This window comes from Meriones unguiculatus, chromosome 4, assembly GCF_030254825.1.
Source record: "Meriones unguiculatus strain TT.TT164.6M chromosome 4, Bangor_MerUng_6.1, whole genome shotgun sequence".
NCBI lineage: Eukaryota > Metazoa > Chordata > Mammalia > Rodentia > Muridae > Meriones > Meriones unguiculatus.
The window spans coordinates 89,980,512-89,997,959 of NC_083352.1; the positions used below are offsets into that span (position 1 = coordinate 89,980,512).

A 17,448-nucleotide genomic window follows, 5' to 3' on the forward strand; every position below is an offset into this window, starting at 1 on the left:
GTTAATTGTTTTTGTTTTTAAGAAGCTCAATTTCAATACGTATTAGAAACAGGATGGTTGAGTCATATTATGAGATGAGACTGTCAAGAAAGATGGATTTATCTGTGGTAAAGTATTACGGCCCTTTGCCAGAGCCAGGCTTTCTGCCCACTAAACTGTTGCATCAAGGACTGTGGAGACTCATTTCCTTCACTCCCTGCACGTTGGCTAGGTTAGTTCTAGTGCCAACCTGATTTTGTGACTCAAGCATTGTCAACTATTTGGCACAGCTCTCAGGATGTACACTCCTTGTCCTGCAGTCACTCCAGTAGAAAAGCAGGAGCATGGCCTGCTTGTCCCTGATCACCTACGGGGAAAAAAAAGCATTTCCTTTCTGTCATGTTTGTCAAGGTGTTGGTGTATTTCCTCAGCCCACTGAGATTTGCTTTGGAGCGTATTCCTCTTTTCCCCTCCCTGGCACCCGCTCTGTGTTCTCCTTCACAGAATCATGATAGTCACTACTCTCCCCTGCTCCTCTGACATCTTTCTTGCAGGATGGCGCTGAGAAACAGCATCAGAAAGGATCCAGTTTTATTCGGTTGTTTTTTTCTTATTGCTGTCCACAGTGGGGGCTCTGCCTAGATTAGTGCCATCCTCCCAGGCTGTATTTATCTTCTTCAGTATCCTCTATGCTCAGGAAATAGAATTATGGTCCAGAAAATGGCCTTTTTCTTTGTTTTCTGTCGTGTATATAGCCAGTTCCTCTGCTAGTGGTGATTTTTTTTAGAGCCATTTTTGATGATTGCCTTTTTTGGCACCCAGAGGAGGTAACAGACACTTCGATTACAGGTAGGGCAAGTCCTCTGTCTCAGTTACTCAATTTTTGTCTCATCCTCCTCAGTCAGAAGGGTTCCAAAGGACTTTGTCCTTGTGTAGCTCCTGGAGCGTCCTCACTGTTCTTGAGGAAAGTACCACTGACCGGGGGTGTGTGATAAACATCGCTGTGTCCTTGAAGACTGCAGTGGGAGGAAAGGTTCATTACTCTGAGGTGACTGGAACTGTTGTGACAAGTGGGAACACTTTTCAGAATAGCAAGATCTCAGAGTCAGGCAGCGGAGAAAAAGAATTTTAAGCAAAATTTCTGGCCAGAAAACAATGTAGATGAGAGTTGCATTAAGAGCCTGTTGTTTTCAATGAATTCCTGTCCCACAGATCATCAGGGAGGCCACACTTGCTCTCTCATCTCCACAAACCTCTGGCAGTCCTGTCCCGGGGTTGGAACCCAGTGTTCTCTTGGGGACAGAGTTAGTTGTTAGTCTATCTTCAGAGGAACTGCTGGCACATTTCTCTACCTGCCACTCATCTTTGAAATTTACCATTTGGTTTTCTTCTAAAAGCTTAGGGTGTTTTTTGCCTTCAGTGTGGTGGATTGTAGGCATGACTGGGAAGAGCTTATATCTTGATGGCTGCTTTTCATCTTGCTTAACTGTGTTTTGGCAGCTTTCAGCTAAACTCATCTGGCCCATAATGAAATCCATACCTACCTTTGTCTAGATAAGAACTGTTGGAGCTAGGCGTGGTGGCATACTCCTTTAATCCCGGCAGAGGCAGAGGCAGAGGCAGAGGCATGTGGATCAGAGTTTGAGGCCAGCCTGGTCCACAAATCGAGTCAAGGACAGCAAAGGCTACACAGAGAAACCCTGTCTCAAAAACAAAAGTAACTATGTTGGATGTCTGTAAAAATCCTGGAGATGTCCCACCTATTGTCCCTCAAAAGTAGGTCTACCCCTAGACAAAATTCCCCCAAACAATAATTCGACACTCTAGAGCAGTTTTGTTTGTATATTCCTAGACCAGTAGTAAATTATGTTTTAACATGAGTCAGTTTTGCTAATGATACAAACTCTACTCCTAGCTGGAAATTCAACCTTATATTCCTGGTAATTTACTGCCTGCCTGCTACTGATGTCTGTGGAAACATACGAACAGCTCCAGTCAAGCAGTAGGCTGTTGTCTCCAGTTTGCACGTTATCAGTTAAGACCACTGCCTGTCACACTCTCCATCTTACCACACTTACGTCGGCTCACTGGAGAGCAGTGTCTTTATGACTCACTTACTGTATGGCCTCTCAGAATTTTGTTTGTTTATTGTTTATTTTGGTTTTTTGAGGCTGGGTTTCTCTGTGTATAGCCCTGACTGTCCTGGAATTTGTCCTGTTGACCAGGCTGACCTCAAACAGAGAACCATCTACCTCTGCCTCTGGAGTGCTCAATTTAAAGGTGTCTGCTACCTCTGACTGGTGGAAGGTTTTTGAAACATCGCCTTAAGGGTTGCTTTGTTTTTTTGTTTTTTTTTTTTTGAGACAGGGTTTCTTTTTAACAGAGCCCTGGCTGTCCTGGACTTGCTTTGTAGACCAGGCTGTCCTGGAACTCAGCCTAGCATTAACAGTGTACACCACCACACGTGGCTGCAAGGATTGTTTTTTTGTTTGTTTTGTTTTTTTTTTTGTTTTTTTTTTTTCAGAGTTAAGTTCTTCGCACACGTGAGAAAGAACAAGTTGAAAGAACAGAATGTTTTGTTGGTAAAGAAGTCAAACGACTTGGTCTTGTGTGTCAGTAGAAATTGTGTTTCAGCTTGAGAACTGGAAAATAGAATATTTCCTTTTAATTACATATTTTCACGTTTTAAAAAGTAGCCTGTGCTTCCATTATTGATTCTTGGTTTGTCTTACAACTTAACCTGACCTTTCTCTTGTTTGTTAGTCATCACACAGAAGAGCATGGAGCAGCTGTGGTCATTTCCAGAACAGGTACTTAGATGAGATTTGAGTCACAGAGTCGAGAAGATGGCCAGTTCTCAAGCGTATTTGTGAGGCCAGAGTATGCAGTTTCCGCTAAATCCTGATGCCATCTGATAGGAACCAAGCATCATTGGTAAACATCATGAACTGATAATACTCTCTTGATGATACCTCTTTTCTTTTTGTATCCCTGGATGGCTCAGAACTCATACAGAAGCTGTGTGGTCCTTGAACGTGAACCTCCTGTTTCTGCCTCCCTCCTGAGTGTTGAGATTGCAGGCATACACCACCTTTCTGAAACAAGCAGGGCGTTTCTCCAATTTTAAGTGTTACCTGAGCTGGGCAGTGGTGGCACACCCCTGTAATCCCAGCACTTGGGAGGCAGAGGCAGGTGGATCTCTGAATTAGAGGCCAGCCTGGTCTACAAAGAGAGTTCAGGATGGCCAAGGCTACACAGAGAAACCCTGTCTTGAAAAACAAATCCAACATTACCTGAAGTTACAGCTTGTATGCTTTATGTTGTAAATACTTGGCTTGTAATATAAAATTACTTTTATGCCATGTAGAAGATGTAGAGTTTTATTTTAGTTAATCTTAGAATATGCATGAGAATGAAGAAATGGGGGAAGGAATGTACACATAACTTGTTTTCCTTCTCGATATGTAGTGCTAAAAAATACACCAGGGACTTTAACATGAAACTAAAGCCTCAGACTTACACAAACAGTGTAAGCCAGACAGGTGTGGGAATTTAAGAGTTCTTCCAGAGCCCATTTTCATTTTCCTCTCGTTGAAATCCAAGTCACCAATCACTTTTGCTATTTTATTTTATGGTGAGACCGTGGGAGAACTAAGATTTAGGCTCTAATATTTTTCTGTGATAAAATATATTTATCATTTAACATGCTGGATGGTGATGTTGCACACCTGTAATCCCAGCACACAGGAGGCAGAGGCAGGCGGATCTCTATGAGTTCGAGGTCAGCCTAGTCTACAAAGTGAGTTCAGGACAGCCAATGCTACACAGAGACACACTGTCTTGAAAAACCAAACCAAAAACAAAAAAAAAAAAAAGAAAGAAAGAAAAAGGTCATTTAACACTTAGGCCTTAAAGAAGAATCATGTTTAAAGCAGATATAAAATTCAGAATTCATTTGATACACATAAGGACGAGGGAAAGTAGAACATCCAAATTGTGTGTGTGTGTGTGTGTGTGTGTGTGTGTGTGTGTGTGTGTGTACGTACTATGAAAGGAATGAAGCAGTCATGGACAAGAGAACTGGCCATCAGTACAGCATAACCACCATAGAATGAGGAAAAGAGGCAGGGCAAAAGAGAACTCTTAATTGTTCAGAGAACCCAGAGAAGCTCTGTCCCCTCCCCCACAGCCCTGCCAGAATGTTGGGTCTGAAAGAATGAGCAGGTTAACAGATGTCAGGTGTCCATGGCCTCCGGAGGATAAGAGATGATCTGATTTATAGAACTGGCTGAGTCATTGTAGTTACACGGCTCATCTCCATGAACATCAAAGAAAGCAACACTTGAAAGGGGTCCCTGTGCTGTACATAACCACCAAGCCAGGAGAAAAGAAAGAACGGAGACATAGCATGAAGGCTGCAGGGTTCAAGCTGGGCAGCACCCAGTAAAGGACAGGCACAAGTCTGGGTTCCTGAGTCTGGGAAAATCTGCTTCTCAGAGAGAGCTGCCACTGATGGACATAGATCCTACATCATCAACAGCTTGTTTGCGCCATGTCAGTGGCAGTATCAGTGAGAGGGATTGCCTCCATTCTTTCTGTTCTACAGATCAGGCAAGTCGCCTTAAAGGAAGCTAAGATAACATTTTGTATTTGGGCTGCTCAGCAGTGGAACTTGGGTCAGAGACCAGTGCCAGGACAGCCATCTATCAGTGTAGCGATCCTGGTGCTATTGATTTTTCTCCCGAGCACATTCTGTGACACAGGCTCTGTATATAATTCTTCCTATGAAACAGTCATCCCCAAGAGACTGCCGGGCAAGGGGGCTGAAGATCCCGAAGAGAAGGTGTCCTATATGCTGTTGATGCAGGGCCAGGAGCAGCTACTTCATCTGAAGGTGAAGGGACACTACTCCATGAAGAACTTCCCCGTCTACAGTTACCACAGTGGCATCCTGGGGCAAGAAATGCCTCTCGTGTCACAGGACTGCCACTATGAAGGCTACATGGAAGGGGTTCCAGGCTCCTTTGTGTCTGTCAACATCTGCTCAGGCCTGAGGGGCGTCCTGATTAAGGAGGAGACGTCCTATGTCATTGAGCCCATGCTCTCTTCCAAAAAGTATGAACACATCCTCTATGCCGTGGCGCATCAGCCTCAGGTCTCCTGCAGTGTCACTCCCAGAGACAGCCCAGGGGACATGAGCCAGCAACAGAGGAGCAGGGAGCCTGATAAGCTACAGGCGCTGTCAGACTTGTGGTCACACACCAAGTACGTGGAGCTGTTTGTCGTGGTCAACCACCAGCGGTTCCAGATGTGGGGCAGTAACGTCAAGGAGACGGTGCGGGCAGTAGTGGACATCATTGCTCTGGCCAACAGCTTCACCAGGGGCATAAACACAGAGGTGGTGCTGGTGGGTGTGGAGATCTGGACAGAGGGGGACCTGATAGAGGTCCCTGGGGACCTGCAGGCTACGCTCGGGAATTTCAACCGCTGGAGACAGGAGAAGCTTAGGGACCGGGTCAGGCACGATGTCGCACACTTGATCGTTGGGCATCACCCAGGAGAGAACGAGGGCCTGGCATTTCTCAACGGTGCCTGTTCAGGTGGGTTTGCGGCAGCTGTGGAGGCCTTCCATCATGAAGATGTGCTCCTGTTTGCTGCCCTCATGGCCCACGAGCTCGGGCACAACCTGGGTATCCAGCATGACCACCCGGCCTGCACGTGTGACCCTAAGCACTTCTGCCTCATGCACGAGAAGATCAGTAAGGACAGTGGCTTCAGCAACTGCAGCTCTGACCACTTCTACCGTTTCCTCCACGACCACAGAGGGTCCTGCCTGCTTGATGAGCCCTGGCGCCAAAGCCGCAAGCGCAGAGATGCCAGTTGTGGAGATGGTGTGGTGGAGGAACCGGAAGAGTGTGACTGTGGTCCTAACTGTGAGCATCACCCATGCTGTGAATCAACGTGTACTCTGAGGGAAGGTGCGGAGTGTAGTGAGGGACTCTGTTGCTACAAATGCACTTTCAGGAAAAAGGGGACCTTATGTCGTCCTGTTGAGGATGTGTGTGACCTTCCCGAGTACTGTAATGGCAAAAGTCAACACTGTCCTGCAAACAGCTACCAGCAGGATGGCACACGGTGTGACAGGATTTATTTCTGCTCTGGAGGTTGGTGTAGGAACCCTGATAAGCAGTGCACAAGGATATATGGGTACCCTGCAAGATCCGCCCCTGAAGACTGCTACATTGCAATGAACACCAAAGGGAACCGATTTGGAAACTGCGGCCATCCCCCCTCTCCTAACTTAGGATATGAAACATGTACCGATGAGGATGTATTTTGTGGGAAACTGGTATGTACAGATGTTAGATATTTGCCACTGGTCAAACCCCAACACACTCTTCTCCAGGTCCCTTACGGAGATGACTGGTGCTGGAGCATGGATGCCTATGACATGACTGATATCCCTGACTATGGAGATGTGCAGACTGGCACCTTCTGTGCCCCAAACAAAGTCTGTGTGGAGTACATCTGCACTGATCACGTGGTGTTCCAGTATGACTGCAAACCACAGGAAATGTGTCATGGGCATGGAGTGTGCAACAATTTCAAGCACTGCCACTGTGATGCTGGTTTTGCCCCTCCTGACTGCAGCAGCCCAGGCAATGGGGGGAGTGTGGACAGTGGGCCTGTTGGTAAGCCAGCTGAGCGAAACTTGAGTTTATTTCCAGTTGTCGACAGGAGGATAGAGGACGAAGATGTAAACCTGAAAGTGGTGGTACTTGTGGTCCCTATATTTCTTGTCCTTTTACTGTGTTGTCTAATGCTGATCGCCTACCTCTGGTCTGAAGTACAGTTTTCAGAGGAATCATCATCAGATGAGGATACAGAGGAGGAAATTAAACGTTGAGCTCTTGGGGCTCCTCCCCCCTCCGTGAAGTTTTTATTTCAGATCTTTTTATAGATCATTGCTGTCGATCAATGTCTCGTATTTGCAGGACAGTTTTGACTAAGTGGTTTTCAGGGCCTGCTCATCTTGCACTGTTTCATGTGGTGTGTTATCTATACTGTGTTCATCTCAGTAACAACTGGCATTATATCACGAATGTTTTTATGGAATCTCAATGTTCTAACTTGTCCTGTCAGCTACGGTTCATAAAATAGAGGTGATTTTAAATAAATATAAATAATAAAGCCTTTTTTTTTTTCTCCTCAGAGGAAGCAACACTCCAGACTGGTTATCCTTATCCTTTGTGATCTTTCGGGTTTTTTGTTGTTTGGTTTTGTTTTTCCGAGACAGGTTTTTTTTTTTTTTTTTTTTTTTTTTTTTTTTGTGTGTGTGTGTGTGTGTGTGTGTGTGTGTGTGTAAGCAGTCCTGGCTGTCCTGGAACTCACTTCGTAGACTAGGCTGGCCTTGAACTCACCGAGTTCCACCTACCTCTGCCTCGAAGGTGCTGACGTTACCAGCATTGTGCTGCCGCTACCACCCAGCAGGATTTTTAGTTTTCAGGCAATCGTTGACAAGGCTAGATCTCAGGTGCCCAGTAAGTACTTGGGCACAAGAACCAGGCTCAGCACAGAGCTCCGAGCTGTGCTGAGCTCGTATTTGCAGCATTTATTTTTTTCATTTGATTTCTCAGTTTTTCTATTGAATTTGATTTTTTAAATGATTTATTTTCTTTTATTTTGTATGTATGACTATTTGCCTGCATGTATGTATGTACACAAGCTATGTGCCTAGTGGCTAAGGAGGCCAGAAGAGAGCGTTGGTCCCTGTGGAAATGGAGTCACCAAAAGTTGTGAGCTGTCAGGTGAGTGCTAGGAACTGACCCTGGGTCCTCTGCAAGGGCAGCTGGTTCTCTAACCACTAAGTGTTTGTCCCTCCACCTCTAGCCTGGCAGCTGATGTTCTGTGGGCCGCCAGTGTCTGCACATGCCAGGTCTACAGTGTGGAGGCTGTTTCCTCTGAGGCACAGAACTAGTACAAAACAGTTCCTTCGGTGGGACCAACGGTTTGATGCCACAGTCACTGCTGTAATCTCCCCAGCTCCCAGGAGACAGACAGTAAGCAGATAGAGGGTACTGCACCCAGAAGTTTAACCCAACAGCCTACATCCTGTGTCCCCAGAGCCTTTCCTTTCAGTAAAAAGGAAGAACATTTGCTAAGCCTGTGATTGTTTAGACCATTCCAGTACATGCTGAGAACTATCAAGAACTTCCTGCACTCTGTGGCCATTATAGAAGTACCCTGACACCATTAGCTGTGGATCTAGGTCAATGGCGGTGTTCTTACTATGCACATGTAATGCCCAAAAATTAGTCCCCAGTCAAGTATGGGGCCTCATGCCTGTAATTTCAACACTAGGAAGACTGAGGCAGGAGAATTGGCACCAATGCCAGGCCAGCCTGGACTATAGAGTAAACTCTTACTATAAAAATGTGCACTTCATTGTATAGTTAGAGAACTGTATCAACTCTTGCTCTGTGTTGCTGAGTGGAAGATGCTGGCACTCAGGACAACAGTCCCTAGACAGCAGAAGCGAGGTCCTAGCAGCAGTTTCAACCTAGGACCTGGAATGACCCTTTCACCCTTACGGGTTGCCTAAGATCATCTGCATATCATATATCTACATTATGGTTCATAGCAGCAGCAACAAAGGAGTTGGAGGTCACCACAACACGAACTGATTACAGGGTCACAGCATTAGGAAGGTTCAGAAGCCCTGCTCGAGAAATACTGTAATGCCTTAAGATACGATACCTTACAAAGCTAAAAGCATCTACTGACAGAGCAGACACAGTGAGAGCAATACAGCTCAGGATGTAGACTCAATGGCTTGCCCTCATCAACTCAAGAAGCAGCAGCCATTTCTGGGGCAGAGATGAGTGTAGCCAGTAGACATAGCTGTGCTCAGTATGAGGTGCCAGCTAAACACACTGTGGGTGTGTCCACTAGGCAGTAACGTGATGAGGTCTGCAGTCAGTAGAACTAACCAATGATGTGTTTTGAAAACTGTGGGGTTGGTTGATACTTCTAGAGAAGAGACATCATCTATGTACATGTTGCCGAACTGAAGATTCTGGGAAAGTGTCAGAGAGTATCCAGTATGGGAGAGCATCATTTTGGAAACCACGAGAAAGGTCTTTCTAGAAGAGTTTTACTGCAGAAATCCAGTCCACCTCCACATCCAGAACAGTGTCTCTTCAGCATCCCCAAACCCTCCAGAGCTGTGCAGTTCAGCATCAACACCCACAGGCAGTCACAGAGGCCATGAATTGCTGTCTACTTCCACCATGTGGTCTGCAGCCAGTGGTCACTGTGGCTCTTAAACGAAGTCAGATCACTAGTAACTTTTTTTTAATTTATTAAATTTTTGTTTGTTTTCATTTCTAGGGACAAGATCTCATATGCATCCCTGGCTATCCTGGAACTCATTGTGTAGACCAGGCTGTCCTCAGACTAACTGAGATCCACCTGCCTCTGCCTCCCAAATTCCAGGACTAAAGGAGTGTGCCACCATTCCAGGCTTGCTTTTGATTTTTGAGACAGGGTCCCATGTAACCTAGGCTTACCTCAAATTTACAATGGAGATGAGACTGGCTGATCTCCAGGGATGAAGTGGCAGGTGAATCTATGTGAGTTCAAGGCCAGCCTGGTCTACAAAGTGAGTCCAGGACAGCAAAGGCTACACAGAGAAACCCTGTCTCAAAAAACCAAAACCAAACTAAAACAACAAAGACCTTAGGACTGCTGATACCATGTGTCTTTCAAGACGCCCAGTGTTATTTGTGCTTGCCCTCAAGGTGGTACCAAGTGCATCCTGCAGTTCCAGAAACAATGGTCTGCTCTAGGGTTGGCTGACACTGCCTTGCTAGAAAAGGGACATCTGCTATGTACATGTTGCTGAAAGGAAGATTAAAAGAGGCACCAACTGCACACATCTTGTGTGCAGTAGGGAAGGTCTTCCTGAGACTAACTGCTCATGAAAATAAACTCCAGTCCCAGTCAAGCCTGTCTCTGGGGATGAGAAGTTTCCTATCTGCATCCTGTAGCTCCAGGATCATGAATACCAGTGACACAAGCCTTAGTCTTGGTGATCTATGCCCTGTAGCTCCAAGACTTCAAATACTAAAGTTCTGCACTCTGGTACTAATTGTACTCAATCAGAGGACTGCGGGGAGACCTCCTCCTCAGAACTGAGACCCAGACTTTGATGCCAAAACCCTTAGCATGTAAGATTTTCACTTGGGCCTAGCCAGCAGCTTCAGCACTAGAAACCCCATAACCATCTGTAATCATCCCCAAATGACTTCAAGAAGGTCCCCTTTGTTACACAAAACCTCAACTCTGCATGCAGTTCCTGCCACTACGTACTCCAAATCACCTGTGTCCTTCCCATGGAAACTAGAGGATTCTCCTTTTCCTGTGGCTTTGGCCTGACTGCCAGAGCAACCTGCCTCTCTTGCACTCTTCCTAGGGTAGGGAGCAGGCCCACTTCACATATTTTTGGCCCGCATATTTTGGACCATGCCTGTTTGTCTTATCTCTGCTTGCCCTGAACAAACGGTCTACATCTGGTACTACTAAGGTGGCTATCACCATGATACCAAGTGCCCTCTATACTCAATTGTGGAGCCAGAGGTCACTAAGCTGCATAACTGTAAGAGCTGCTGCTCTCCCCAGGCCATCACCCACTCCTAACATTGAACAAAGCTGAAGCTTTTGTCTTTCTTTTTTCGAGGTAGGGTTTTTCTAGAGCTGGCTGTTCTGGACTCATTTGGTAGTCTAGGCTGGCCTCTAACTCACAGAGAGCCACCTGCCTCAGCCTCTCTGAGGCTGGGATTAAAGGTGTGCACCACCACACCTGGCTAGAATCAAGGTTTAAACAATTTTTTATTTAGTTTTATTTTTATGCACGCTGGTGTTTGACTGCATGTGAGGGTGTCGGGTCCCCTGGAAAAGGAGTTACAGACAGTTGTAAGCTGCCATGTGGGTGCTAGGAATTGAACTCGGGTGCTCTGGAAGAGCAGTCAGTGCTCCTAACCACTGAGCTATCTCTCCAGCCCTAGAATCAACATTTTTAAAGTCACTGATAGCCAAAGACCCCAATAACCTCTATCTCATACACACCAGAGGAGGTTGTCATAGCATGCACATGCATCAGTGTGAGGACATGAGTGCCAAGGAAGGAACAGTCTCACTGACGCAGCAGTAGAGAAGTGGGACTTGGGTCCTGAGTTCGATCGCTCTCATAATAAAGCTCTCTTTCTATGGCACAGAGTTGTCTCCTGGTGGTCTCTGAGGGTCCTGTGAACCTGGCATTACATCTGGGGGCTTGTCCGCTCGGGATGCCTCAGGACCTCTAAGACTCCCGACCCGGAGAGCTTTAATCTTGCAAGTAAATGTCTATTGTGTTGTCCATCTGCTTTAAGTGTTTGCCTTTACTTTTTGTTCCTTGTTTTGAAAAGCCTCGAGATGCTTGTAGAAGTGGCCAGATGTGGATAAGACAGACCTATCAGGCTGCTGGGGGTCAAAAAGACATTTTTGACCTTGTCAGTTTCTGCCTCCCTGGAACTCCTGGGATAGGGGAACCTGAGTGAGGATTGGTTTTCGTAGCCTTTCTGGAACTTCTGTGGCAGAGAAGTCTGGGAAAAGCCAGGTTTTTGGTTTTACTTCGTTTCTGTATATGATTGTCTTTTTCTTGGTGTTGTACCTGGAGTTACTGTTTTATTTTTGTGATTAATTGCTTGTGGCTTTGCATTTGCCTTTGAAGCCATAGCTCTTCTTGCTTTAGTGATTTTAGATATTAGCCCAGGTATGGCTGGTTCTTTTTGTGTTTGTGTGATTTACTGTTTGTTGAAATTGTCAAAAAAAAAAAAAAAAAAGAAATTGTCCGTTTCATTTCTTTGTTTTCTTTTTGATGAAAAGACTGACTGATGATTGCTTGGTCTGACTTATTTTAGGGAAGTTAAGACTAGAGCTCAGGATCCTTCAGTTGATGTGAGGAAAGGAAAAATGATGACTTTTTGCAGCTCAGAATGGCCCATCTTCAATGTGGGCCAGTTGCCAGAAGGAACTTTCCACCTTCCCACCATCCTTGCGGTAAGAAATATAATCTTTTAGAAAGCATGTGGGCACCCAGACCAGGTGCTCTATATTGTAGTTTGAAAGGGTTCTGATGATTCACCCACCTCCATGGATTAAGCCCTTTCTGACCCCACTAACAATTCTTCCACAGGCTCTCCGAAACCAGAGGCCACTGCCCTGGCTCCCTTGCACTGTTTTGCAGGATGGGACTCCCATGGAAAGAACTCAGAAAGACAAGTTCCCTGACAATTCTAGGGATTTGATTATCTCTTCAAAAGTGTTCTTTTCACCCACCAGCCCACCTGGGATTGCCAGCAGCTTTTTACCACAGAGGATCAGGGACGTGTTATTTCAGAGGTGCACAAAAATGTCCCAGACACTACAGGAGTCCCAACCAACAATCAAGCCCATATTGATGATTACTTTCCCTATAAGAGGCCCAATTAGGATTACAACAAGGCTGCAGATAAGGAGCGTCTCCTAGTCTACTACTAGGCTCTGCTGGCAGGTCTCAAGGTGGCTGCAAGAGGGTCCACTAATTTTGCCAGACAGGGAACAGATGAAAGTCCAGCCGCCTTCTTTGACAGAAACAGTAAAGAATAGGACAGATGACATTGCAGGATTTATTCCAGGTGGGATTTATTCCAGAGAGAGTGTATAATAACAGGGACCCAGGTCCTAGACGAAGGTCCTGGCTCTGGAGGACAAGCATTTGTGTCAATGGTAAGTCAGAATGTAGCTAAGTTTATTGGGGCAGATTGGAGATTGCATTGTGCATATAGGCCCAAAGTTCACGACAGGTAGAAAGGATGAACAGAACATTAAAAGAGACCTTAACAAAATTGACCTTGGAGACTGGCACTGACTGGGTGATGCTCCTCCCCTTTGCCCTTTATAGGGTTAGGAATTCCCGTTACCAGTTAGGGTTTACTCCCTTTGAGATTATATATGGGATGCCAGCCCCTATAGTACCCAACCTTAAGACTGATGCTACTGCTGAAGTGGATAAAACAGGTTTTGAGAAATGTTTAAGGCTCCTGCACAAGTAGGCAGCTCTTAAAGGGGCAACAGAGGCTTCTCAGGTAAGAAAGCTGCAAGCCTCTATGGTCATAAAAAATTGGATTCAACAGGTAGCAAGATGTTCCTCCATTGAAATTACAGCTAAAGGGAGTAAAAATAAGTTTTATAGTTTTGTTTGTTTGTTTTGAATATGTTTACTATGTTCTATATTTCTTGATGTCTGATTATTGATTATTAAATGTATTAAGACTTTACATAGTTTCTGTCCTGTCTTAAAAACCAGGTTTATAAAAATAATAAGGTTGAAACTCTGCTTATATAAAATATTGAAACTGCACCTCCATGTGTTTGTATATAGGAACTTCTCTTGCTGGCAGTCAACATCAAAATAATACATTTGGTATTGATTTTAAAAGTACTGAATTGTTTGCATGGATAAAATTTGGTTTTGACTTTTATACTTTGTGACTTCATTCCTTAAAAGGGTACTTCATTTTGATATTGCAAAAACAGGTTTAAAAAAGTATGTTTAAGGCTACGAAATATTTTAAAGTTTATCAGGTATTTTAGACAATGACCTTGGGCATTCTAACAGGGAACTTGGAACAGTTTCTCAATCCTTTGGGGAAGACAAAAGACTTTGGTATTTATTTTGTTAATTTTACCAAATGAAACCAAGCTATACTATTTGAGCCAATTGTGAAAATTGCAGTTATACGGTTCTGATGAAAACGTTTTTTTTTTTTTTTGGTCTTTTTGTTATTTTGTCTTTTTTTTTTTTTTTTTTTTTCAGAGCTGAGGACCGAACCCAGGGCCTTGCGCTTGCTAGGCAAGCGCTCTACCACTGAGCTAAATCCCCAACCCCTGATGAAAACTTTTATGTGGTCTGAAAATCAAGAAAAATGTCTGGTAAAATCAAAAGAACAGAGCGGAGAAAAGCCTAACCTGAAGGCATATAGAATGTTAGAGAAAATGTAAACTATTTGCTTTGTTTTTTACACCTGCAAGCAGGATTTGAGAAAGAACTATAAGATATGTTGCTCTTCATTTAGAGGCTGATGTTTCTTCAATGCAAAATACTTTCTTATACTCTGTAGCCCAGGTTTACACAGGGTTATATTCAAGTCATTGTTAATTCTTATATAAAGTATATGCCTAGTTGCCAGTTCCTATATAAATGGTTTGATGCTGTTTCTTTCTGGCCCATAGGTTTGAAATGGCCAGGGTCCATCTCTGCTAAGGTTGCCAGCTGTGTTTAGTTCTCCATTTAGTGCTAAATGAAACTTTTGTCCTTTATGCTTTTTTTGCTGTTCAGTCTTATGCAGTATGATAGGATGAGCAAGATTTGCTGGCCCTTCTATATATTATATCTAATTAAAAGTTTTGCTTTGATTTTAGTTTAAAAAGATATTTAAAGTTATGCTAATGATTTCAATTAGTTATAAGAATGGATTTTGTCTGGTCTTTTGCTTATGTTTTTAAAATTAAGCCTAGGATGGGTAATTATGAAGTTAGCCTATGCAGATCTACTTGAGATAAATACGGTTTTAAAATATTTATTTAAGGAATATGCCAGAATTAGAGATTATGACACTCTATTTCATGGGATGCAATTTAAAATAGAAAATTAAAAGAGAGATGAAAAATAATTCAGATATGCTGGCCCTCAAGCTTGTCAGAGATCTGATGAATATGGCATTTTAACATGTGTAAGCTTATTATGACAGAGAGACCCAAAATCCTGGCAGTAGCTCCCCCAAGGTCTCCAAGAAGATTTGGGCACAATGCGACTCTGGATTATGGTATGCTAACCACTGGACGAGACTGCCCTAACTGGCCCTCTGCTAGGGCCCAGCCTAAACTGTGGACAAAACTGTGGACACCTGGAGAGTCAATGTTTCATGTTGTTAAGGGTGAGGTGAGGCCATTCTCTCGTTTCTTTCTCCACAGAAACAGTCTGTCATCTTCTGTGCCTGGTGGCTGGACCGCCCTGCTCATGATGCCATGACACCACAGGAGCCAGGGACAGCTGCCTAGAGCGATGGACTGACTAGTTGTCACTATCATTTTGGTTGGTACATGGATTGGTACATATTTATCTTTCTCAGGTCTCTGATTACACTGATGGCTAAGCTCAGCTAATGGTAGCCTTGCAGCTAAAGAGCAGATAATTAGATCCATTGTTAGTTTATTGGTTAATTTATTAATGAAAAAAAATTTTTTTTACCAGGTAGTAGGTCTTCTATTTTAAAAAAAGGCAAGCAGGTTTGCTTTGCCTACAGGTTCATGTTAATTATCTATGTCTTCGGCTAAATAGCTGGATAGAAAGACAATGGAGTTTATGTAGGGTCTGAGGATATAGGAGTTTAGGTTTTGAGAATCTAGAGAATATTGTTTCGTCTGGGAAAATGTTTCAGGGTTGATAAATGCAAGAAAGATTGGAGGGTGTAAATAGGTATTTTAAGATATATGAATTGTAATGATACAGAAAAATGATTTGAGGCATATTAAAAATGGGAGATATTTCAGATTTCTCTTCTCTCTCTGTTATTGTTGTGTTTATGTTGTTATAAGATTTTGGAAGTCCAGAGTTTTGACATTGATTAATAGGGTTCTGATAAGCTGATGGAGCACTGACTGCTTATTGTCCAGTCACAAGCTTGAGATTTTAATTGCCTTTTGGTTGTCTTCTGGAGACAGATTTAGAGATGCATTTCATCATGCTAAACACATCTAAATAATGTATATATCTGACCCAAAAGCCAGAGCTTTTACTATGGTATTTTTTAATATCTGCCATTTTTGAGGTAGACTTTGATATAGGATTTTAAAATATTTTAAATTTATTTCTTCTAGTTGCTTTGCTAAGGAAAGTAGAAGCATTCAGAGTTTAATATAAAACCATTAATGTATTTCTACCTAACTTTCCAATGTAATGTGGAGATGGGGACTAAAAGTAAATGCTAAGAAGAACTGACAGAAAGTAGCCAAGCTCCTTTGGTGGCTGATTACCAACAACAGGGTCTACAGTTAAAATGTTAGGGTTTCAGACCGTGAACACACTTAAGTTGTTTATAAAAGTTATAAAACAAACAGCTAAGAAAAATTGATACTCATTCTTTGGATGCAGTTTTACCTGTTATTCACAAAATGTTGTTAATATATTATTTTTCTGAGTCTTTTTATGTATTTCCTTTTGCAAACTAAAAATTTATATGAGTTTCAGGAAACCAAAAAGTCATGAGACCTGGATTTGACATAGCCTAAATGGACCCCAGATGAGTTTTTCCCTGGTCTTGGGATTTCTCACTTTTCCTATTTATCATACAAATTTTAATTTCTGTTTCTAGTTTAAATTTGTCTCAGCAGATTTTCACCTGGTTGAGACTGCAATCTGGAAGCTGACATGATTGCTCCCTGCTTCTTGAGGTGGATCAACTAATCAGATGCTTCTGAGGACTGCCCCATTACCCAGCCTTTGACTGATATTTCAGCCTTCCTAGCCCCTGATGCCAACGGTCCTATAGTCAGAACTGAAACAGTTTCAGAAGATGAGACCTTTGGCCCTAAATCTCGGACAAGCCCCCAAATGTTATGCCAGGTTCATGGGGCCCTTAGAGACCACCAGGAGACGACTAGATGCAGGAGCAAGAGAGCTTTATTACGAGAGTGATTGAACTCGGGACCCAAGTTCCACTTTTCTACTGCTGTGTCAGTGAGACTTGGGTCCTGAGTTCGATCACCCTTGTAATAAAGCTCTCTTGCTCCTGCATCTAGTCGTCTCCTGGTGGTCTCTGAGGGCCCCATGAACCTGGCATTACACTGTAATACCTCCAATAACAAGCAACACCATTCCACAAGAATGCCAGTTTGAAAGAAATGTAGCAAATTCATGGAGGATAATTTAAAATACCAATCCTAAGGAAACTTAGGTACAGGAAAATACAGAGAGACAGTACAAAGAAATGAGAAAAGCAGCCCAGAAATGATATTAAATATGATGTAACAAAAGCATAATATAGGATCCTAAAGCAGTAGAGTGAAAACCAAACAAGAGAGTGCTGTCTGCCTTGCAGGCAATGTCTCAGCAAAAACCATACAGCCCAGAGGCCTGGGAAAGACTTCCAACAAAATTACCGTGCCATGGATGGAGCACTGGCTGCTCCTACAGAGGACCCAGGTCATGTTCCCAGCACTTACATATAGACAAACATATATATGTATGTATATGTATATATATATTATGTATATATTACACATACATATTACATATATATTACACATATATATATTACATATATTACACACACACACACACATATATACATTTTTTTTTTAAAAAGCTACTATACCTTGCAAAAATTA

At 43.4% G+C, this 17,448-nt stretch overlaps 2 protein-coding genes across 4 annotated transcripts in view; one reads left to right on the forward strand and one right to left on the reverse strand.

Moving 5' to 3' along the window:
* Positions 1 to 17,448, reverse strand: part of Tmem116 (transmembrane protein 116) — a 97,981-nt gene that overhangs the window by 9,372 nt on the left and 71,161 nt on the right. Inside the window, exon 11 of one of the 2 annotated variants that reach the window (XM_060382476.1) lies at positions 569 to 995. The exons of the other annotated variant lie outside the window; for it this stretch is intronic. Coding sequence (XP_060238459.1) covers positions 930 to 995 — 66 coding nt within the window. The 3' untranslated portion in view covers positions 569 to 929. Of the gene's footprint in view, positions 1 to 568; positions 996 to 17,448 lie in introns of those variants that run through there. 2 annotated transcript variants of the gene reach the window in all.
* LOC110546387 (disintegrin and metalloproteinase domain-containing protein 1a-like) lies at positions 988 to 7,190 on the forward strand. Of its 2 annotated transcripts, XM_060382465.1 has the most exons (2): positions 988 to 2,913; positions 4,773 to 7,189. In XM_060382465.1, exon 2 carries the CDS (start codon positions 4,832 to 4,834, stop codon positions 6,884 to 6,886), a length of 2,055 nt encoding a protein of 684 aa, XP_060238448.1. In that variant the 5' UTR covers positions 988 to 2,913; positions 4,773 to 4,831; the 3' UTR covers positions 6,887 to 7,189. The 2 variants fall into 2 exon arrangements, with proteins under 2 accessions (XP_060238448.1, XP_060238447.1); XM_060382464.1 differs by lacking the exon at positions 988 to 2,913 and having other exon boundaries at positions 4,169 to 7,190.

Coding starts and splice junctions, on each gene's coding strand:
- LOC110546387 (XM_060382464.1), top strand. CDS start 4,532: ATGTCAGTGGCAGTATCAGTGAGAGGGATTGCCTCCATTCTTTCTGTT.